Raw genomic sequence first — 24,547 nt, 5'->3', positions numbered from 1 at the left:
AAGAGGGACATTGAGCTGTTGCAGAGGGTCCAGAGGCAGGCCACAAAGATGATCAGAACAAGGATGATCAGAGGGCTAGAACATTTCCCCTTTGGGGACAGGCTGAAAGAACTGTGTCTCTTCAGCCTAGATAAGAAAAGGCTCTGGGGGACCTTATATCAGCCTTCCAGTATCTGAAGGGTAGGCTAAGAAAGGGGTGTTTATAAGGGCATGTAGCAACAGAATGATAGGAAATGGTTTTAACTGTAAAAGGGTAGATTTAGACTAGATCACAGAATCACAGAATCATGGAATTGTAGGGGTTGGAAGTGACCTCTAAAGATCATCTAGTCGAACACCCCTGCCAAAGCAGCTCCCTAGCCCAGGTTGCACAGGTAGGCATCTCCAGAGAAGGAGACTCCACCACCTCTCTGTGCAGCTGTGCCAGTGCTCCGTCACTGCACCGTGAAGAAGTTTCCACACACATTTGTGTGAAACTTCCTATGCCTCAGTTTGTGGCCATTTCCCTTTGTCCTATTGCCACACATTGCTGAGAAGAGTTCTGCCTCGTCCCTTTGCCTCCCGTTCCTTATAGACACAGATCTCTGAATCTTCTTTTTTCAAGGCTGAATAGACCCAGGTCTCTCATCCCTTCCTCATAAGGCAGGTCTTCCACACCTTTTATTATCTTTGTAGCCCTCCGTTGGACTCTTTCAAGGAGATCCCAGCCTATTTTGTACCAGGGAACCCAGACTAGACACAATACTCCAGGTGAGGCCTGACCAGGGCAGAGTAGAAGGGGGGTATCAACTCCCTTGATCTGCTGGCTATGCTCTTTCTAATGCACCCCAGGATTATTGGCGTTCTTGGCCACCAGGGCACACTGCTGGCTCACAGCAAATGTGTCATCCACCACACACCAGTACCTCTCCTCATAGCTCCTCTCCAGCAAGTCATCCCCCAACCTGTACCAGTGCATGAGGTTATTCCTCCATAGGTGCAAGACTCTACACTTCATCTTGTAAGAAATTCTTTATTATAAATATAAGAGAGGACCAAGGAACATCTCCAGTCTTTACTAGATGCAGCTGGGAACAAAACCACTGAGCTATTCTCGGTGCTGAGCTTCTCACTGCCTTCTTTAAGTCTGACTTCAAAAGTCAGACTAGTTATCCACAGGGTACTCCACTCTTACCAGGAAGTTTCAGTTGGTGAGCAGAATAAATGCAGGAGGAATCAGTCAGAGTGTGGATTGATCCTTGGAGCATGTTCAGAGAAGTGCAACAAAACTGGTGAGGGCTCTGGAGCACAAGTCTTATGAGGAGCAGCTGAAGGAGCTGGGATTGTTTAGTCTGGAGAAGAGGAGGCTCAGAGGAGACCTTATTGCACTCTACCACGTCCTGAAGGGGGGTTGTGGTGAGGAGGGGGTGGGCCTCTTCTCCCTGATAAATAATGACAGGACGAGAGGGAATGGCCACAAGTTGCGCCGGGGAAAATTTAGCTTAGACCTGAGGAAACATTTTTTCTCTGAAAGAGTGGTCAGGCACTGGAATGGCCTGCCTAGGGAGGTGGTTGAGGCACCATCCCTAGCGCTGTTCAAGAAGCGTTTAGATGAGGTGCTAAGGGATTTGATTTAGTAGTTCAGTGGGTAGGGATGGTGATAGGAGGATGGTTGGACTAGATGATCTTATATGTCCTTTCCAACCTATGAACCTATGAACCAAGTGCTGGGTCCTGCACTTTGGCCACAACCCCCCCCCCTCCTCCCCCAACCCCCTCCCCCCAGGCAACACTACAGGCTTGGGGCAGAGTGGCTGGAAGACTGTGTAGAGGAAACTGACTTGGGGGTATTGGTCAATGCCAGCTGAACATGAGCCAGGTGACATCAAACATGAAGGAAGGCCTTGACATGTCACTGCTTGGTGTATCCATGGAGACCACTTTCACAGCTCTAGATTGCGTATCAAAGGAGGAATGCATCAGGAAGGTTGGAATAAAGAACAGCCGGAAATAAATACAGCACCCCGAGAGTTTAGAAATAAAACCCAGTGCCCAGCCGCCATCCCAATCCCGTACCAGGAAGTTCACCTCACTCGTAGGACCCCGGTTCAGGGTCGGGGAGCGCAACCGGAAGTTGCCACCCGGAAACGCACGCCTAGGCGGGGCGGGAGGACCTCGGCCTGAGAGATTCCGCCTAGAGCGGCTCCAACCATCGAGTTTCAGCTGGAGCGGCCCCGTCGCGGTCCGAGTGGCGCATGCGCGCTGTTTCGCTTCGCTTTGCCGGTGAGGAGGCGTGGGGAGGGCATCATGGCTCCGGTGCTGAACCTCAACAACGAGGTGAGCGGGGTGCGGCGCGGCTGGGGACAGACAGGGCAGAGATGGGCCATGGAGAAAGGGAGGGGCCATAACGTGCCGGCCCGGCTGCTCGGGTGGGAGGTCCCGCTCGGTGCCTCCGAGCGTCCCTGCCACCAGTTCCACCTCACCTTACCGCGGCTCAGCCGGGCCAGGCCCGTTTCCCTGTAGGTGAGGAAGCTGAGAACAGCGAACCAGTGTCTCAGAGACGTTCCTCTTCACTCTTTTAGCGGATTTAGTGTTACTTTCGTGCTCTGTGGTGTGGATAGTATGCTATAATGCAGTGTGCTTCGGTTGTGGTCAGGTTTTTGTTAGTCAGTCATCGCGTGTGAGGAGCGTGGCACAGACTTAATTGCTGTGCAACTTTAAACATTGTAGTTCTGCTGCATGTGTTGTACCAGCGCGCGAGGGCGCGTTTCCACCGTTCCTGGGTTATTCATTAAAGTTGCTATTCATCATTTCCAAGAGAACTAGAATTGGTGCTTATCTAAGTTCACAAATGTGTTAAAAGTAAACCTTGTGTTCCAAGCACATAACAGCCTCGAGAAGGTGATTTGCAAGTCATAAATTTAGAGAGAGTTGACCTATTCATCAGAAAATGTGTAGTTTAATGTTACATTCAATACAGCTGTCTATCTGATTACAAGCTTTTGGTTCTTGTGACTGCCAAATGTGGCCCAATATAAGCAGCTTCACTCTGAAGCATGCTAATGAAACTCCAAAGAGCATTTCATTCCTTACTGAAGCCAGGGGTTTGTTGGTACTCTGAAGTGCTACATGAACTACATCAGTTAAGAGAGGTGCTGTTACTGCAGGGAATGGAGAAATAGTAGTCGAATGAGGAATGACCAAACCATTCTTCAGGAAAATGACATTAGTAGTTTGTGTAGGAAGGATGGACAAGTTTCAGTAAAGACACTGGTGATGCTTTTATTTCTGACAGCTGAATTATCACCCTATACCAAGAAGAAAACAGAAGTTAGTTCTCTGAGAGATTCCTGGAGGCATGAACTTGCATCAGAACTCCCTAGAGACAAAAAGTTAGGCACCCTATAAAATGCTTAAATTTAAAACATTTTGTAGTGCAGATTGTAACTATTGCCATTAGCCCATTAAGAAGGGACAGGCAGATCATGCTGTCAAAGAGTAAAAGCTGCGTCTTTCTAATGGAGACCTACTGTGTGCAGGTCTAACATTTTTCTTGCCATTTCTACAGTTTCTCATAAGCATCTCTAGTATATTAACTACTACAGAAAGTGATCATAAAATTTTCTTCACCAGGATAACTCTCTGTATGTTTAACTTCCTGGGGAGCTTTTCTTAGCATTTGTCTTGCTGTTAAGAAATATTTATATTTCTTTCATAAGGTGGCTTGGTACTGTGTGAATAAAGTAATCATATTAGAACTAAATTTCTCTTGCATATTCTACCAATTTAATATGGGATTGCATTAATGTATAAAAATCATCTTTATACAGTGCACCCATTAGACTGTATCTAATAGACATAATGGATATTATTGCAGAAAGAAATTTAAGTTACATTTAAATGGCTAATAAACCTGTTTGTTTCATCTTGGCTGTATTTACAGTTGTACTCCATAAGCTCTTATAAACTTGGTTGTATTATATTTAATGTAGATGTTTCTAATTTTAATCTTCATAAAGGCAGGCTTCTGCCATTAGTTAAAAAACTATGTTGCCTATTAAATGGAAGATTCCTACAAGATTTTAGGACAGTAGAATTCAATTTGTTGTTAACTAATTCACTGGAATATCAGATAGATCAAGAATACCATTTTTCAGGTCACATCAGTTGATATAATTGAAACAGAAAAAAAAAAACAACCAAAAACCTTCCCCTCTTAATGGACAGTTTGGCCTTTTGTTGTAATTATAAAGAAGTAAAACGTGGAAGCGTTGTGGAATGAAAGCAATGCAGATATTTAATTGGGTAATTATTTCACGTATCACTAGAGAAACTTGAAAGTTATAACTTTATAGATATCTTATTATCCAGGGAAATGAAACAAATAAAAGGCTGTGATGTGTCTCCTTTCTTTCTGTCAGCCCTTGAGTTCATTTGCTAATTTCAGAGAATTTGGAGAAAAGACCTTGAAAGTCTTTTAAAAGGTATAATTTGGATAGAAAATAGTGCACCCATGAAATAGCAAACTCCAAACTCTTCCAATCTAATGGTGAATGTAAAAAAAAAATTAAAATGTGATATTGTTTAGAAGACTGTATGTACAGATTGAAAGCTGTTGTCCAGTGATGAAGATCCTGGGTGAAGATAAAAGGCAATTATAGTCATTGTGATGAGGTGAAATCAAAGTTATGAAAAATAAATTGTAATTATTTATTCACAAAACATTGTTTGTAATTTGTTTTATGTTTAATCTGCTGTTGTTGAAATCATAACACTGATCTCAGAAAAGAAACTGTCAGACTGTATGCATGGTGGCATATGCTAGCAAAAGTATAAAGTCATGCTTTTTTTTTTTTTTATACATACACCTTGGTAGTAAAAGAAAACATCAAAATGTGGCTCATGCTGGCAAAATCTGTTGTTTTAAGATTTCAGCTTGCTACTGGAAGACAACACATATTAATTTCTGTGTGATTTTGTGACTGTAAAATAAGGATTGAGAAAAAGATAAAAAAGATATTTTTTTTTGTGATTCAGACATCCCGTTTCTATTTTTCTATTGCATTTTGACTTCTGTGCCCAAGGCAGGGTAGGAAATAGGGAAGTATAGAGAGGGTAAAGGTTGCAGAAAGTTAAATGAAGTAAAAATATGAAGGTTAGAGTTCTAGAGAAATAAGAGGAATGTACAGCATTTTTTTAGTGCTGTTCACTTTCTTTTTGTTTGTTTAGAAAATAATGTAACTTATAGATTGAAAACGATAAAAAAAATGAGTTCTATTACTTTTATATATCAACTGTATATGATTGTTTTTCTGCTGTGCCTGTGTACATTTGGCTGTAATTGTATTCTCATCTTTAATTTTATAGGCATACACACTGAAGGAATCTTTAAAAAATATTGCTGTGTGATGTATGATTCCTATTTTAGTAAGTGTTCCAAGTATTTTCTGGTATCACAAAATAGCTTGCAGTACTGAAAAATACACATGAACTAAACTTTTTGGAAGCATGTGCTAGATGGCAGCACATCATCAACAGCCATGGGCAGAGCAAGCCTGAAGGGAGATACCATATGTTTAACATGAAAAATTATTTTTGTTTATCAGCAGTATGAAGCAGGAGCTTGTGAATGGAACCAAATTGGGTATACCTTTTTTTTCACTTTTTTACACTCACAGTCTGCAGATGTGGTTATCACTCTGCTCTCCTTTTTCCTCTTTTTGGAATTCACTTTTGGTTGCAAAACCTTCACAGAACTAAGCCTCAGAAATCACATCAGCTTTTGTAAATGTGTGTTAAAAATGTATAGTTATACATGAGTGCTGTAAGGGCCAAAGTTGTGTGTTAATAAGTCATTGTATTTTGTGAAGTGTATTTAAATCTCAGAATTCTGAGTTGTTCTATGAATCACATAATTTGAATTTCCCTGTTTTGTTTGGGTATGGAAACTTTGTTTTTTGGTGATTTTTTTTCTCTTATATTTGTGTTTAAACGTCTATTCTATACTCTAAAATAATTTCTCTCTTTAGGAATTTTGTGGGCTTCTTACTGATGAAGTTGAGACTTTTAATGCTGTGTTGTTTTAAACAGTGAAAGCTGATACCTAGATAAATGCTCATCTTCAGTTTGATGTGTTCTTTTTTTTATTATTATTATAATTTTATTTTTATTATAGACATAATCAGTATTAAAGTTTGTCTTGTCAGTAATATGCGTGCACAGAAATTTTTCAGTCTCCTAACTGAAGTGCAGATTAAATAGATTCTGTATGGAGGAACCTAACAGTCAGACTCAAAGTGGTGAATTCCACTCAGCAATTTTCTGGGTCCCAGAACTTCAAGCTGTGATATTCTGTGTGGCAGCACTCAGGCTCTTGAACTTATTTGGTTTACAGGTGTCAATTTCTGAGTTATCTAGACTGGAAAGACATGGTAGTCTGGGCATGTGGCTAGGCCTTCAGACTGGTGTGTAGCAATGTCAGAAACTTAAAAAAGTATAGCCACAGGAAATAACTAGCTTGTGACGAAGGACTGGAGTATGCTTTCTGAAGGTCCGAAACTGTATTTGTTATAAATCTGTTACTCTTACAAAATGTGCATCGTTTATCACAGCACAACTGGAAGGAAACGCCATCCAGAAATGGATTGTTTTTGTAAGGTACATTAAGTGTGAAATATTTATCCGCATAATGTATTTCTGTTATTGATACAGTAGGACTAGCATGCTGACATAGAATCACAGAACCACAGGGCTTGGGAGGGACCTCTAGAGATGATCAAGTCCAACTCTCCTGATAACACAGATTCCCTACAGCAGGTTGCACAGGTAGGCATCCAGCCGGGTCTTGTATATCTCCATAGAAGGAGACTCCATAACCACTCTGACAGCCTGTTCCATCACTCACAGTGAAGTTTTTCTGCATGTTTGTGTGGGCCTCTCTATGTTCCAGGTTTTGGACGTTACTCCTTGTCCTGTCAGTACACACCACTGAAAAGTCTAGCCTATCGAATTGCCACCTGCACTTTAGGTATTTGTAAACACTGATCAAATCCTCTCTCTGTCTTTACGTCTCTACGCTGAACAGCTCCAGGTCTCTCAGCCTTGTAAAGGAGATGCTCTAGGCCGCTGATCATCTTTGTTACATACAAATGCCTCAAGTGAAAAGGAAGTTCTGTCATTAAATGGTCACCGTCTCTGCAGGGACATTCCAGTTGAAATGTAGTTTGAGACTGTTCCAGTGTTATTTATTTGTGGATATTAAGCTCTTCCTTATTTTCAGTCTTCAGCATTTGATTGCCACATTGCTCAGATGTGATTTACCTCTGCATGTTTCCACTGACGTTAGATGACATTTGAGACAAGGAATTCCATATTTTACTGGTTGTTTTTTTTTTTTTTTTTTTTAATTTTTCACATTTGAGTCTTTGGTAACTGGGTCAGCCTTTAACATCAAGAAGTTTAATTTGAGGCTCTTTGTGAAGTATTGCTTTGCTGTTCAGTGTAACGTGCTTTGCCCCAAGTGTACAATTCTCAGACTGATGTCAGGGCTTCTGGAAGCTGCTTGGTCTCCTTGCTCCCCTCTTCCAATCCTGCCTATCCCTGCCTTTCTGTCTATGAGCAAAGCAAACTTCTTGCTGATGTAGTTTGCTGCTACTGGGTGAAGTTAGCAGAGAGTGGTTGCAGCATGGGTCTGGGATGGCTGGAAGGGAAGCAGTGGATGGGAGGAGGCAAGGCTGTGCTCCTTCCACCACAGCAGGCTGCTGTCAGTAGAATGGCTTCTTTTAGGCCATGGCATTTCTGTGAAATAAACAACTGGGATAGGTAGTACTCAGGATGATTGTATCATGTGCAGTTGCGCTGTCTGGTAGTTGTCGATTTTACTGAAAGTAATTACTGATCAGTCTTACAGGGGCATGACCCTCAGGGGCTCTAAGAGCCCTAAGGGCCAAAGGAGTCCTTAGATCTATCTAATGTTGGTAACGTTTCAGAATGAGTATGTTGAAGAGTAGTTACAAACCAGCATGAGAGAAGAAGCATGTCAATTTTACTACTATGCTTTTTGAAAATCTATATTTATTTTTGGAAGATGTGAACAGGAGTTCACATGTTCAAGGAGGGTAAGTTCTTTGGTGAAAGAATTATTAAAGCAAGTTTCAGCCCCCTAATAAAGCAGAGTGTAGTTTTCAGGAGCTATATTTCCTGCAGCTTTTTTGTTGTTTTATTTTTTATTAGTTTTATTTTATTTTATTTTTAAGTCAGTTTTCACAGTCAAACAAACTGATGAGATTTTTAGTTTTTTATATGCATTTTTAGTTTATTATATCCAAATAGCTAATGTTACCTAAGGAATGTTGTGATACTTTAAAGTGCATTCCTGGACCTTTTTAATAGTGATAAAAAAAGAATTCTAGACTGAAACTTTCAAAATAACAATGACTGAGTGCTGTTAGGCATTACAGTATTTAAAGCAGTCCAGAATACTGGGCATCCAGCCCAATGCGGTTATCCAAGCTTCTCTTTGAAATAAAATAGCTGCCCTCAAAGATCCATTTTGTGTGCTGTCCTCTGGGCTATGTGGTGAATCTAGGAGCTCCTTTAGTGCAACTTAATATTCCCGTATGCTGACTTTGTAGCTGACTAAAGGGGAAGTGAGGCATGAGCTGTGGTTTCTGACTAGTTGTCTGGTATTGGACTGACCTATGAGATGGCTTTTTGCTCTTAATTCGAAATACCATGCTCTCTTTCAAGGCACATGTCTGTCTGAAGAAAATGCTGCATTTTTGTGTAACAGCTTAGTTGTCAGGGAATAAAAAAAAAAAAGAATGGTAGCTGAGAAAACTGCTCTGTGGAATCCTGTCCCTCAGTCTGACATGAGTTGAATCTTGTGATCTCAATCACCAGCAGAGTGCACTAATCACAAATACTAACAGATGCTAGACTTCTGCCTAGGAAGAAGGTTGGCTGTATGTGTTAAGGGGAGCCTGGTCATATAGTTAGCTGGTGGGAGTACTGCCTTAGGAAAAGTTCTTGGCTGTGCTCCAAAGGCTGCTTATCCAACAGTTAACATAAAATACATGAGCTCTCTCAAAGGAAATACTGGAACTGAGGAGTATTTACTCTGAAGAAATTCTTGCAGGTCTACTGATGAGTTCCATTTTAATATGTTGTCTCTGGCTTGTAAGTCTTGTTTGTTCCAGCATCATATTAGTATAGCATGCAGGTCAAGCCACTCTTTTCAAGCAGAAGCGGTTATCTTGGACTCCTTCACAGTGAATTTTTGTCTTTTCAGCGCCAGTAAATGCTATAAAATCCAGTCTGTTCTTCAGATGGTGGACACTAGTTCTGGCTGAGTTTAGAGCTACCTGCTGGTATGGTCAGGTTGTGTCAGACAGATCATCTCTTGGGCAAGCTGAGTCAGCTTTAATTTGATCACTTCAAAATTAATCTTGATCTAAGTGCAAACACTTAATATTCTTTGGGGAAAAATACAGGTGCCTGGAATGTTCTGTGGCTGAAATTGAAGCTGTTGGCAGAGTTCTGGCATGGCCAAGATCTGCAAATTCCAGGCTTATGCACGTGCTTAAGTATTTAATTGAATATAATACAGTCTCTTAAATGTCACTGAAATCAATCTAATGTTGTTATTGGAAAGTTATATAAAAATGCTGTAAGAGTTAAAATAAATAAATAAACAAATAAGATTTACACAATTAAAAACCAAATAGCTAATCTACTCCATAACTTTTTTTTTCAGAGCATGCTGGCAAAATTACTAATTCTGCTGTAAATTCTAAGTCTCTGCAAATTTAGAAAGCTAACAGTACTTTCTCTTTAAACTGTGGAATACTTGACAGCAGTCATATTTTACCTCTATGAAAATGCATGTAAAAATTCTTGCATTCTTTCTGTTACTAATAAATAATTCTAAGTGCAGCAGTTCCTTGAAGGAGAAAAACCTGTGCTAGATTGGGCTTGAATTCTGTTTAAAACAGTTCACGTGTTAAATTACTGACATTCTTTTACAGACCATGTAAATGTCCTAAGGAAAAGGTCTTCTGAAAGCTTATGAAATTTCCAAACTTACACTCTGTGAGATAGAATTCAGAGGAGTTGTGGCTTTATTTTTTCTAGGAACAGTTCCAGCAGCTGTTTCTAAAGTTTCTAGAGTTGCCACATCATCAGTTACACTAATAAAAGCAGCAAAGTCTGATCAACCATTGACACAGATTTTCTTTCAGCAGATTACGGAAGTGATTAAACACAGCAAACTGTGCTTTTTGGCAATATGGTGTATAGCCCTTATCAAACTACCATACTCCTGAACAGAAATGAAAACTTTTCCGTAGCACAAGTGGTTTATATGAAGTGTGTGTGGTAGGCCACGTAGGCTAGAAAGATGCTCTCATAAAACATCTGTGGCTGCTTGGTGTGGTAGTGTACAATAATGAAAAAAACATGCAAACACAGTCCTGGGAGACTTTAACTCATATTTGAAAGGAGCTGTGAGATACTTGCAGTACACGGTATACTATCAGATTTAATATATACGTATATATGCATACTTAAAATATGTTTTTTGAGAAATGCTTTTGATTATAGAAAATGTGCTTAATTACTTGCTGTTGTCATTGCAGATGTCTTTTTACAACCTCTGTGTTACCAGCCGTGAAACTTGCTGCTAACTGAAAAAGAAGAAAGGCTGAAATGGGGTAAAAGGAAAGGGAATATTATGATGTTGGATATTTTTCCCATTAAATTTTTAGAGTAGGGAGAGAATACTAGAAGAAAAATAGTCATCAATTGTGAATTCTTTATGAATTGGTGGTTGGTATGACAGTGATAGAATTCCTTTCAGTTTGTCTTGTGCAGGAGAGTTTTTTTGGTTAAGTTTTAGAAAGAAGGAGAAGTTTTTTGGTTAAGTTTTTTGGTACAAAAGTGATGAGTTGCTAAATTAAGTGTCTCTTTAATTGCCCTATAAATCATATTATAAAAAGGAATTTAAAAATGTACTTACATTTTAATGAAAAGTTACAAGTATGCTATTCTCTTACGTTGGTAGGTCACAATAATGAATGTTTATTCATGTTGCATTTAATATCAAATAACATGTGTATGTATATTCAAAATTTACTTTGAATTTAAATCAGTCACCATTCTTTTATAGTGCAGATATTCTGTTCATCTTTGTCCTGTAATGAGCATGTGTGCCAACATTGAGTCCAGCAGATTATCTCTGTAATGGCTCATACAGAACATGTATTTAAATCATGAGTAAGCTTGATACTGACCAGAAATAAACTTGGGCCACTAATTCACTAATTGGAGTATAATATCTGGAAGTCTGGTTGGATTCATTCAGTTGTGTTGAAAGCTAGTCTCTGGCAGGCTGGAAGACTTGTTTATCTATTGTCTAGGAAACAGCAAATATGAAGTGGATCTCAGCAATTGAATTGACCAACTGCCAGGTTATGATTGTGTAGCAATTTGGTAGGATGAGAAGTTAGATCAGAAGGTCTTTAAAATTGAATGAAATCTCAACAGTACATTGTCTTGTTTGGGAGCAGAAGTTAGGAGTACTCCAGTGGGAGCCAGGTGCTCAGGGCGAGGAATATAATGCTAGGGATTTCATATTTCCCATTTTTAGGCTACTGTGTATTGAAGTGCATGCAAGGGTAAAGCTATTTAAGAAAAAGAGTGCCATTTTCTGATTTGGCTTACTCAATTTCTAACTCTCAAAAATGAGAATAATACACTTTCAAATAAAAGCCTCCCAGCATGCTTTTAAAATGGCTATAAATTTCTGTTTGCCTTCATTATTTTTATTTTTGCTCTGCAGTTCTCAAGTTCATTGTTCACATCCCTAGTTTCTGACCTTGATACTTTCAATGGGAAGTAAAAACTAGCCAATGATATAAAACTGACCAATGGAAAACAAATCTTCTTCCAGTGGCTATTATCTCTTAAGGCTTCTTAACTAAAAATAATGAAGTAACATTTATTTTGTCTTGAATGAAAGTGTTCAAAGAAAATCCACTCCTTTTAAAAATTTATTTGAACCTAATGGGCATATAGAGAAATGAGATTTAATATAAGTAATACCTGCAGTGTATCACTGGCATAGAGCTACTATTAAATTCTGAAAGTGTTTATCTGAATCCTTAAGCACCTTGGGGAACAGTTTCCATTATATTTTTACACACCAAAATGCATCAAGTGTTTGGCTTCTCAAAATTTTTGCTGTAGTAGTATGTTCATGTTTTCTGCTATTATTCTTTTATGAGAGCATCTCAGAAAAAGTCTGAAGTCTTGCAACAATATGCTGATACATTAATGGATATACTGGTTGCATGAGAAGCAATGTTAATAACTGTTTTAGTAGCAAAGAATGAATAAGGGATTTCATCCAGAGGGAAAAATCTCTAGAGGATTGCTGCAAGGGAAATAAGTAAAATTGGAACTTGATAGCATGACTTAAATTTAGTTGCATGATAAAATAGGAATTCTGGACAATATAAAGCAGAGGGCAGTTAAGGTGATTGCTCGCTCTTTAAGTGATTTAGAAATAACAAGGGTGATGGAAAGGAAGAGAGATTTAACACCTATTACAGTGAGAATTACAGAAACAACACTACAAGTATTCTAACTGTGGGAAATGGTGGCTGGGTAATGTGGAGGAAAAAGATGAAATAGCATGGGGAGTAAGAGCTCATGAAAAGAAATGCACATATTTGATGTGCAAAGGCTGGAGACTGAGGAAGTAAGCAGCAAGCTTCAGGAAATAACAGTGCCTCAAAAGAACCAGCACTGGATGTTGGAAAGACTTCATGAGTAGTTGAACAGTAAACATACCTAAAATAGGTGGATAATGTGAGTGGTTGTCACATCAGAGCAAAGATTTTGCAAGGGCTTTACTTGACAGTTTGAAATTATGATTTACACTGGAATAATTACAGTACCTTTCTAAATCTGGCAGCTACCTGATGAAGATCTGATTGCTTAAAGTCATATTTGTTAAACAGTGTCATCCAATTCTCTGACAGGTGTATTTCATGCTCTGTAATTCTTATACTTTTTACACTTGTCCTTTTCCCCAGTTTCTGTTTCATCACAAAAAACAAAACAAACAAAACAAACAAACAGAAACCATCGAGGAACAATACAGATTATTAGATTTTCCTTTTTTTTTTTTTTTCTCAAGCAAAGTTAAACATTTCAGTTACCTAACTTCCTAATATGTATGTGTTTACTAAAATTTCTTATCATTAAATCAATTTTATTAACTATTTTCAGGGAGTAAGGAATGCTAACTGGTGCAGAAAGTTAATAATCCATTCCTAACAGTAATAATTCTTCCCGTTCTTCCAAAGAGGCTGAGAAGCAAGCTATATTAGATAGTATCAATAAAATATGTAGGGCCTCACTTTCTGTGTTAAGATTTATTTGACCTAATACGTATTTACTGTGTGAAAGAGCCCTCCCCCCCCCACAAAAAAAGAAAAAAATCATATAGGCATGCTAACATAAATCATCTTAACAGAAGTTTTTTGTGGTAAATGGGATACTGTGCTTCAGATCTGGCAGGCAAATAATACTGATGCATGTTTGACACGGCAGCAGCTCACTTCATTTGTTGGTGATCTTAGTAGCCTTTGACACAGGCAGAATATTCATCCTCACTAAGTCAGAGAAGTTGATCATGCAAACTAAATCACTTTTTTATCAATGGTTATCAGAGTGCGGGTAGCCTTGGCTTTTTGTCATTCACTATGGGAACTCTTACTTGAGCTAGTGTGCTCATGGTGGTTGGCTTTGTGTTGGGGACAACATAGGGTGCTTGAAAAGTCTTACACTAGGTGTAACAGTACATTATGAAAAGAAATTTTAAATCTTCTTTTGTTAGTATTCTTTAGGTAAAATAAAGAAGACTTGTTTTTTATTTGTTTGTTTGTTTTGGTTTTGTAGGAGGACAGAGGCTAGACCATCTTACTGAGCTAGGCATCATTTCTCACTTTCTTTATACTCCTTCATTCCATGATTTCTCTGACTGTCTCCTGTATGATGCATCATTTTTGCTAGGATACTGTGATGCTAGATACAAAGACTCCTTCACATCTGAATTCCAAAGTATCATGCATCAGATAAGAAGTTAGAAACTTCCAGGATTATTGATTGGAGATGGAGGAAAAACTTACTGTTAATTTAAACTACACTTGCATAAGGAGAATTCCTTTAGCTTGCAGGATTTGTGTAGCGCTGAGTGCTTCCTATTCCTGTCTCCAAAATGAAGTAGTACTGGTAATACTCACATGATGAAGACTTGGTTTACCTGCTACAAGGTTTAACTTGAGTTGTGGTTTCCTTCTATCCAAAAGTAATTAAAATGTAATATTTTGAGTTTTATTTTACTAGTGTAAGTTGGTAGTTGAGGCCTTCTTCTTTTTCTGATGGAATTCTCTACACATCAAAAGAAATCTTCCTGCCTTTCAGTTTCCCAGTCTTTGTTCCTCTTCTTACACATATAGATGAGGAGGAGATTAAAAAAAAGTAGTTGAGATTTCTTTTTTTTAACAGTGTTTTTTATGATAGTAACATCAGTTAAATTTATTTTAAGTTGTCACAATAGCAGAGTTTGCATACATCTATACAGACAATTTAAAATTTTCAGACCATTTCTTGTCCTCCATAGGTACAGAGAAATGGAAAAGTGATTTAATATGTATTAACAGGTATTTCTCCAATATGATTGTTTCTCTGCTTGTACTTGCATTCAAACAATAACATGGCCTGGTTTTGTGTTATTAACTTGAAAGAATTTTTCTTGTATGATTTATTTGTGTTTGCATAACAACAACTGTATAGTGACATTGGAAAGAAATTTTTAAGTGGGTGAGTCCTGTTAGGAGATGAGTGATTGTGTTGAATGACATCTTCACAAAAATACTTAGTTCCTTTTCAGTTGTTATTAAGATGTGGATGTTTGCCAGATGTTGCACAACAGTAATCTTTCACAGGCGTCCCACTCATTCCCTGTCTTCCCTGCATGTGGGACTAATCTGAACTGCATATATAAATGTCTGTTTTTTTATAGTGGCATCTCTTACACAGAAGAACCTCTGCTACCTCTAACCACTTCAGCAAGCAGTGTTTGAGTCCCCTTGAAATTTCACTTGTCAGGTTAAAAACAGCAGCCAAAATGATGTAGTAAGTGTAAAATATTGTGTGCTCAGGTGGAGAACAAGTGAAGCCAGGCATCTTACAGCTTTGTACCTAGTTGTCCTTGAAACTTCATACCAGTATCCTCATTCTTCCTCTGTCTCTACTGCTTTTTGCTTACCCTTGGAGTCCCCCTGTTTGAATATTCAGTAGTAGCTGTAGCTGCACACTCATTGTGCCACCCTGAGGCTGTTGTTTTGGGGCTCATTCAGAGCCAGACATGCTGGTAAGCGTGCATGCACGTGTCATTTGGCAGCCAAAATCTAAAATATCTGAATTCTTCTTGTGTATCCCTTCCATGCTTGGCATGTTAATTGTAGTTCTTATCTCTTATTCAGCTATCAGTTTTCACAAAATGTGTAGGAGCTGTGGCCTGTGCTGATGTTTCACATTTGGTGTCTGTTTATTATGTAAAATTATTGGGTGGAGATGCTGACTGGCAAACAATGTAATGACAAATTTAATTTTCTCAGAAAATAGGTTAACAAATTTAATTCCAGAATATACAAAGTTTTATAGCTCCTCCGGATAGCTGAGGAAAGTAGTACAGCACTGACTCTGAGGACTCAGGTTTCCTGTGGTCACCATAGGAAAAGGTAGGAAGGCAGTGCCACGATCTCACTGCAGAAGTGATCATTAGTAGAAGGAACTCTGTAGTTTGAGTGAGGCTGTATGGCGGTTGACCTGCAATTGCTGTGGCCTTAGGATATTGAAGACCTGTCAGTGTGTGATGGATGATGTATGGAAGCCTACATCATGCACTTTTCTGAAGGTGACTCAAGGCATGCAAAGGCCAACTGATTACCAAAATGAAGAATGCTGTGATGATGCATGAATTATCTATTTATCAACTACAGTTCACTAGGTAGTTGTTTTGAATATTTGACAGTCAACTGGTATGTGGAAGGAGTGAGTTAATGAGGGAAAGTAGAAAGGATTATAATAGAAACTATGTTTCCAGAGTGCCAGAATTTACTCACTCTTACCATTCTCCTCTTGTGAACATTGATACCATTGCACTTCTTCGGATGTCTTACGGACCCTTAGAATGGCTTCTAGACGTGAAACTTGGATGATTGTGAAAATAATCATGTGCACTGACTGGTCCTGCCAGCTGAAGTGTGGTCTGGTAGTTCTGCTGCTACTTTTCTTGTAAGCAGAAATGATACCTATTCAGGTGCTTTAGTTTCAAGTTCTGCTGCAGAGAAGTTGGTAACTAGTAGACACACAGCTTGAAGTAGATGTCTCCTTGTTCTGCCAGACCGACCCATTGATGCTCTGGGGCTCTGAAAGACTGTCTGAGTTTGACTTACATTTGAAGACACTGCTGATACTGTAGTAAGTGGTCAGAAGTGGGAACTGTGGCTCCTTATTGGTGTCTAAAGCCAGTGCTCTGGTTCATCAAGTCTTACAACGGAGGGGCAGCAAATCTTCAGCAGTGCTACTCAAGCTTATTTATAGATAATGAGTGTTAATCTTATGAACTTTAAAAACTTTAGAAAAAATAGTGCCACTCAGGTTACCCTAGAATTACTTCAGAATATGGGTGTCAGTTCATTTCTCTCATCTGTCTCACTGTTCTGACAACTTATGCAGGTTGTTCAGAGGGATGCCTTTATTTTTCAGAATGGAAGAAGAGAGAATAACAACACTGAACTGTATTTTAAATCAGGGAGGGGGAAACAAAACAGAAAAGCAGTATCCCCACAACTTTTAATATTGGGAATGCTCCTACCATGTCTCTGACTTTTAGTATAACAGATTCTGTACTGAGTTCTGTCACAGTTTTCTTTTTATTACATGAGTTGGATTCCAGATTTGGATAATTTTCACAAATGTTATAATTATTAAAAAAAAATAAAGAAAAAGAAAAGAAAAATAAAAGATTTACAGATTGTTTGTTAGTCAACATGTTTCAGATTATTTAGAATCTATGGATTCGTGGTGTTTCATCTGCTTTTGAAAGTTTCACGAGAGTAAAAGGGTATGGATGCACTGCCCTTTATTTATTCACGCATCTTTATTTTGGCAATTCTTGTGTCACAGTTTTAGTCTCTTCTGTTACTGTCTTCCTGTGAAATCGAAGTGTAAGGAGACATGCAAGTCTCATGTGGCTTCTAGTTCTCTCTGTGGTCTGATTAAGAAATCCTGACTAGAAATCCACTGATTTCAACTTGGCTGTTGACTGGCCTGGTCACATCCCCTTGCAGCAATCCATGGAGATACTTCTAGCACAATACTTGCTGTAGGTTTTCAAACTTGTGTCCAGCTGATCAGTTAAATGCAGGGTTACAAATAACCTTTAAGTAGGTCTCGGATTTGTGAAACCTCATTATTATTTTTTTTTTTAACTTCCTGCTACTGCCTATGCCCCAGACACCCAAAGTGGAAATTTAATTGATGTGGCATCCTTGGATATTTAGTTCTCATCTGGCAGTTTGTTTCTGCTGTTTTATTTAATGTGTGGAAATGTGTCTAGCCAGCTAGACAAATTGAGGGCTCACATGCTTTCTGAAGTGCTACATTCAGCCCAATTCTTTACAACGAGACACTGAGTTTCAAGCTCTAAATCCATTAAATTTTGGTCTTTGGCAGCAAGCAAGTAAATCTAGACTAGTCTTACTCCCTCTAAACTATCTGAGATATTTTGACTCACTTTTCAAAACCTTTAGATGAAAACACTTAGCAGTCTGAGTAGTCATTGTGGTTCCATATGGATAAATTATGGTAGAAATTACAACTGTTTTACATGCAAGAGGGAAACTGTTCATGCGTTAAGAAAATACATTTTTATACTTAAAGATGTAATACCAAAAGACTCATTTCAGTGCTTCAGATGATAGTGTTTGAGGAAAGCAGCATAGACAGGCTATAGAGAATGGGTTTGATGATAGTTCACAGGCAGTATGTGCATTGCTTATTCAGTGAGAAAAGTGGAAACTTGCCTGTGTGGGCAGTGTGCTTTTCTTGTTCATCTGAAGCCCTCTCTGGGAACCCAGTGACTGAATCCTGTGAGGCTGCAGGCGGATGCCTCAAGTACCTCTGCTAGATTTAGGCAGGAGGGTGCCATGTTCCAATCCAGAAGAGGTCGTCCTGTCTTTTCTCATCTACATTTGCTTAGATGTATCTATCCAGTCCTCTTGCTACAAACGTGTTTATCTGCAGCAAAAGATGGTATAGGCAAACTAATACTGTGAAGAAATTAAGCGAACAGGAACTGAAAGAAACAGAGCGTTCCTTAGCTTTTACTCTGCTGGGATCTGATCCTGGTGTTAAATAAGGGGATAGTTTATTGATCAAAGTCTGGTTTGTGGTATTCTAACTCACCCTCTGTCTCCATCTGTATGTTCCCACCTTGTTCTTTTGCCCTGGAACTAACCAGCATTCATGTGACTATGATGGGAACTAATAATACAGGAAAGTGATCTGACTGGAGACTGAATTTGCTTTGCTTTTTTTCATAAGCTTGGAATACTTTTTGTGGATATATATTTGTGTAAAACTGTCTTGGAACCTAGCGGCTGAGCTCTGTGGATGTGTATAGATTATTCTTGCTGCTTTTACCTCTCTATTTACACATGCTTATATAATGCAAATATGTGAAGCTACAGAAAGTTTAACAGTTGGCTATTTCCAGATATTTTGATATGTATAGTATTCATACTGTAATACGGTAAATCTTTCTTTTTATTCATTGGGAAAAAAAAAAAAAATCTGGCAATTGTGAACTTTTCCTAAGAATCTGAAAAATCATTAGGTATTTCAAGTTGACATTCTACATAATAGAGGGAAATATTTGCTATGAAGTTCCAAAAAGATTTTTTCACTTAAATTATTCACTCAAAAGATTATATACTGTTGTTCATTCTGGCTAATATGTGATCCAGCTGCAGGTGTTTTGAGTTTGAGAATTCACTATTGCCAAAGAGCACCAAAATCAAACATTTAGCATACTACATTGCCGTTGTAATTTCTTAGGTAGAAGACTGCCAAGTAACAAAAATGAAACCAGTGCTTTTGGTATGCCCTTTCCTAAGAAATTAAAGCTCAGTGAAAACTGAAACGTTACTTAGTTCCATGTTTTTCTTCTAGGTACTAGAGAGATGTTTAATACTGATCTTAAATACATGTTTATTTTTCTTCTTTTAAGCTGGATTTCTTGGGATGTTTGTTCACGCGTAAATTAAGCAACATACACAAATGTTTTGGCTGTGTTTCTGATGAATTTTTTCCGTTGTGCATATATAAGCAGGTCTACTAAAACTTGGGTTTCATACTTAATGCAGTACAGTCAAGAAGCTGTTGTATTCCTTTGAGCATATTAAATTTTTTTTCCTTTGTTTCTTTGAGTTGTTCTGCTGTTAATGAAGCAAAACCTGATTTCAACCTCCTATGATTCCCTTTGTCATGGAAGGTATCAAACAGGACTGAAGTACAGCTTGTACCTATTTCATTTATAACAATTCATTCACTTTACACAGTTTTTGTAGGTGTATACCTGAAAGCTATGTGTAGTATATGTAAAATAATCTTTCTGAGATAGAGTTTATTAGGTATATTACTGACTTTTTTTTTTTTTTTTTTTTTTTTTGCCATTCCACTGTCATTTTAGATATGGTTTTGTGACAAATAGAGCCTGTTAGCTTTGAGGATGTCTGAAGATTGTCAAGTATGGGAGCAAACTAAGAAATACCCTCTTTTTTCAGGCATCAAGTTATGCCAGAGGACTTTGGTCTTCTACCAGAAGAGCATTTCCAGCACATATATCTGGTTTTGCTGAAACAGTTATTAAGGAAAGACATCATAAGCCTTGTATTCCAAACTGAATTCAGACTTTTTAATGTAGGATTACAGAACACTGAATTGGAATAATATCTTTAAACTGAAAATTTTCAAAATTGAAATTTTCAAAATAAAAATCTCTTCTAAGTGTGCTTGGACATTAAATATGATCATGATACAGAAGAAACATCTCTGTGCTAGGAGGGAGGAGGAAGGTCTTGGCTCGGTGTTTGTGTGTTTGTACAATGCTTTGTGTGTTTCAGAGCACTATCATGATAAATTTATTTCACTTGATTAAGTTAGCTGCAGAATCCTTCCATTAATGGGAATAATAAAATCTCTGTTTTCTAGTTCCTTGTACAGGAACTATGACTAGACTGTGAGCTGATGTAAAGTAAAAGTGGATGGAAGAACTCCCATATGTTGTCTGGTGCTGGTTTTTTTTGTTTTTCTTTTTTTTCCTAAATGTTTAAAACTTTATTTAAGTGCATTATTGGGCCAAGACCAAAGTATTCAGCAACTCATGGGCTGAAGCCTACATTGTATATTCTTCAGACAGCTCAGAGGGAAAAAACATGGATGTCAGTTTATTGGCTGTTAAGCATTTTGGATAGCTGGGGCCAACTGCAAAAGTAAACTTTTATTAACTTTGAGTTCTAAGTCTTTTGCACATCTCAGTATTTTATCATTTTTCAGTAGGTTATATTAAATGAGTCATGGGCATAAAAATATTACTTACTTTTTCTCTTAATCCACTGCATTATTACTATTTTTTTTAATTTGTGGATTTTATTGTTTTTTGTTGTTGTGTGAGGCATATCTGATACTGTAGTTTGGAATATACATAAACCTTTCTCAATATGTCCACAAACCTTTAGTTACACTTGATTTTTTTCCTAATTGATGGAATATTCTCTTCATTTGGAGGCATGCCGCCTATCAAGGCCCAAAAATAAGTTTCATAAATTACCAAGTGTAATATTTTATTCTTATGTAGAGTTTCTTTGAGAACTTTGCTGCTGTTGTCTTAGAAGTGTGAATGCAAGTATCTTTGACTAGCCATGTAAATTTGAATGTGAAATGTGAATGTACTGTCATTTTGTCTGCATTGCTTGATGGTGATTTTGTTGCCATCACAGATCTTAAGGACTTTTCCATAGTGAGTTAGGCTTTTGGAACCTAGAAAAAAACTTTTATTATTACTGTTATAATTAATAATTAAAAATTGCCTCATTTTCTCCTTAGGAAACATGGCAATTTTCTTGAAAGGTTTTTTTTACAGCAGTTAATTGTGTGGAAAATTAAATAACTTCCTTAAAATAACAAGGATCATGGTTTGTATTGTATTTTATGCAATAACTGTATCCTGTAAATATAAAAGAGATAATGTGTACGAGCAAAAGCTCCTTCCAGTACATCCAGCACTGATTCAGGTACAGATTCATCCCTTCTGAGACTTGGTAGTGGTAGTTAAGTGATTTCTAACTGGGTTCAAAAATCAGTGTGTGAACAAAATTATTTTCTTGCAAAAAATATTAGAAGATTTTTTTTTTTATCAAAGATATGATTAAACAGACTTTTGAGGATGTTTATTATTAGTTGGCTTTCCAGGCTGCAGGTGTTCACTGCCAGCTTATGTCAAGCTTCTAATCCGTGAACACACTCATGTCCCTCTCCAGAGAGCTGCTCTCAGTCCACTCATTGCCCAGCCTGTGCCTATGTTTGGGATTGGCCAGACTCTGGTGCAGCATCTTGCTTTTGGCCTTATTGAACCTTGTTAGTTTCTCTTGGAGTCAATTCTTGAGCTTGTTCAGGTTTCCCTTCATGGCATCCCTTCCATTGTATAAATTGCACCAATCAGCTTGGAGTTGTCAGCCGACTTGCTTAGGGTGTGCTCAGTCCCTCTGTCATTGATAAAGATGTTGAAGAGCACCAGTCCCGAGATGGACACCACTTGTCACCAGCCTCCATCTGCTGATTGACCACAGATCTCTGGATGTGACCATCTGGCCAATTCCTTATCCATCAAGTAGTCCATCCACTAAATCTCTCCAGTATAGAGACAAAGATATTGTGTGGGACCATATCAAAAGCTTTGTACAAGTCAAGGTAAATTACATCACTTACTTTCCATTTGTCCACCAATACTGTCACTTCACTGTAGAAACTCTCAAGATTGTTCAGGCACAGTCTGCCCTCAGTGAAGATGTACTGGATATCTTGGATCACCTCCCTGCCTTCCATATGCTTTAACATAGCCTCCACAAGAATCCGTGACTTTCCCAGTAACTGTCATTACTTGTAGCAAGTACTGGGAATTCTTGCCTATGTGGCCAGTATCCCTTTAATATGTGTTGTACTGAAAGGAACAATTACTGTTGTAATCCACCACAGTAAATTGCACTAATTTCACAAAAGTAAAATGAGGAGAAGATTTTGAGTGGTGAGTCATTGGCACAGGCTGCCCAAAGCTGTGGGTGCCCTGTACTTGGAGGTGTTTAAGGACAGGTTGGGTGGGCCCCGGGAAGCCTGATGTGGTGAGTGGCAAACCTGCATGGCGTGGGGGGGGGGGTTGGACCTGAATCATCTTCAATGTCTCTTTCAACTCAAGGCATTCTGTGATTCTGAGATCATACTGTTCTTGCCAGGCTAGTAATTTCCTGATGATCCTGTTTTCCTTACTCTCTTTAAACAGAAGAAACTGATTTCTGCATGTGTCATGAAAAGGCTTATAAAACCTGGCAGCTGTACGAGGAATGCTCTAAAAGTAATGACTTAATTATATGCGTTACTATACTCCTTGTGTCTATTGTAGTTTCCATGGAAATAAATAGGAGGTGTTACTTTCAGAGCAGCCTATATACATTGTGTTTTGGGGAGCACTTGCTTTGTATTGCAAACTGTTGGGGCAGTGGTAGTCTACTTCATGAAATAGCTACACAAATTGAATTTTTTTTGCATTTCATTTTGTTTAGGATTTATAGTAATAGAAATATCCCTTGTGGTACCTGAGAAAGGCATAGTGTAGACTGAATGTAATTTTTGGTACAGTTCCTCAGCTAAGGTTTTTACTTCAGAAATATTCTTGTTTTCTTTCAGGCTGCTGTGTTTTACTATACTGGCTTGTATTTGGAAGTGAATTAATTTCCACTATTATGCCTTTTAGATTTTAAATTTTTTAAATTATCTATAATATCACAGAATCACAGAATTGTAGGGATTGGAAAGGACCTCAAGAGATCACCGAGTCCAGCCCCCCTGCCAAAGCAGCTCCCTATAGCATGTTGCACACGTAGGCGTCCAGGCAGGTATTGAATAACTCTGGAGAAGGAGACTCCACCACCTCTCTGTGCAGCTGTGCCAGTGCTCCGTCACTGCACTGGGAAGAATTTCCCACGCACATTTGTGCAGAACTTCCTCTGCTTCAGTTTGTGGCCTTTTCCCCTCGTCCTGTCACCAAATATGACTGTGGAATGTCAGTTTTTCTTGGTAGCTATGACCAGTTCTTCTCACTATTTAATAACTAGCGTGTAATTGCCTCTTAAATAATGTTTTGTTGTTTTTTTTCTACAAAACAAAGTGTCTTCCAAAACAGAAAGCATCCCATGTACTTTATTGCAAAGAATGCTTGAAGTGATTACCTCCACTTACAACACCATGCTTCCTGAATTTCTAAGAATCCTGGAATGTATTGCTATTGATAGGTTTGCTTCAAGATTGCCTGGGGCTATAATTATTCTTTTGATTTTATGGTCGCCTTTAAGTATATTACAAATTCTTGTGTTTGTGCCCTAAAGCACAAAGCAGTCTGACCCTGTCTAATAGTGTAGCCTTTGCATGTTCCAGTGGGAAGACTCGTCCTTTTTTGTTGTCTTTTATTTCTTATTTACAGAAATATATACGTTATTATGAGTAAGTGTTTATTATAATTTTTTAAAAGCCACCCCAGGTTTTTTTGTTCATTTTTTTTGTTTGAGAAGCAAAGGGGGTTAAATTTGGCTTTTTATTTTCTTTTTCATATTTTTGTTTTTGTTTGCCTGCCTCACTTTTTGAAGTAAGAGACTGATGGCTCAGTGGGTCCTAGTAGCCAATGGTGGTCTAAGACTTGTTTCAGACACGCTGTATATCTGAGGCATGATTGCTCTTCCAAATAATTGGCTGCTTTCTGGAGAACTTCATGAGTACTTCCAAGAACAGAGTTGATGCATACTGTCCCGTGTGAAAGAAGTGACTGTGGATTACATAAATTGATATGCCTAGTCTGCCAAGGAGTGAATACCTTCCCTCATTCTTGCTGTCATATGTCTACAGAGACCTTATTGGCTGGCAGCTGGGGAGGCAGGGTCTTGGCAAATTTATGCCCCAGAAACATGCTGTGTCTGCATTAATATTTCTATAAAAATACATTACAAAACATTCTGGAGAGAAAGTTAAATACGCTTATTTATGTGGACATGCAGTAACTACCACGTTAAGTTGCTGTATGAATTCTTTGAATTCAAATGAGTTTGTAACTTGGGAATCATTTCAATAGTTATTTAAAGAACAAACAAAAAACAAACACCTTCCTCCT

General features: G+C 38.2%; 1 protein-coding gene across 2 annotated transcripts in view; it reads left to right on the top strand.

The window, feature by feature from the left end:
* Positions 1 to 2,162: 2,162 nt before the first annotated feature.
* The window catches only part of SRFBP1 (serum response factor binding protein 1), a 65,270-nt gene continuing 42,885 nt past the window's right edge, over positions 2,163 to 24,547 (top strand). For both annotated transcript variants that reach the window (XM_065744331.1, XM_065744329.1), the window contains exon 1: positions 2,163 to 2,316. In XM_065744331.1, coding sequence (XP_065600403.1) covers positions 2,287 to 2,316 — 30 coding nt within the window. In that variant the 5' untranslated portion in view covers positions 2,163 to 2,286. The remainder of the gene's footprint in view (positions 2,317 to 24,547) is intronic.

Source organism: Cyrtonyx montezumae, unplaced genomic scaffold (assembly GCF_038088225.1).
Source record: "Cyrtonyx montezumae isolate F1298 unplaced genomic scaffold, pur_monq_1.0 scaffold_30, whole genome shotgun sequence".
Classification (NCBI taxonomy): domain Eukaryota; kingdom Metazoa; phylum Chordata; class Aves; order Galliformes; family Odontophoridae; genus Cyrtonyx; species Cyrtonyx montezumae.
The sequence above is the reverse complement of the archived record's forward strand: the minus strand, read 5'-3'. Positions and strand labels throughout refer to the sequence as shown.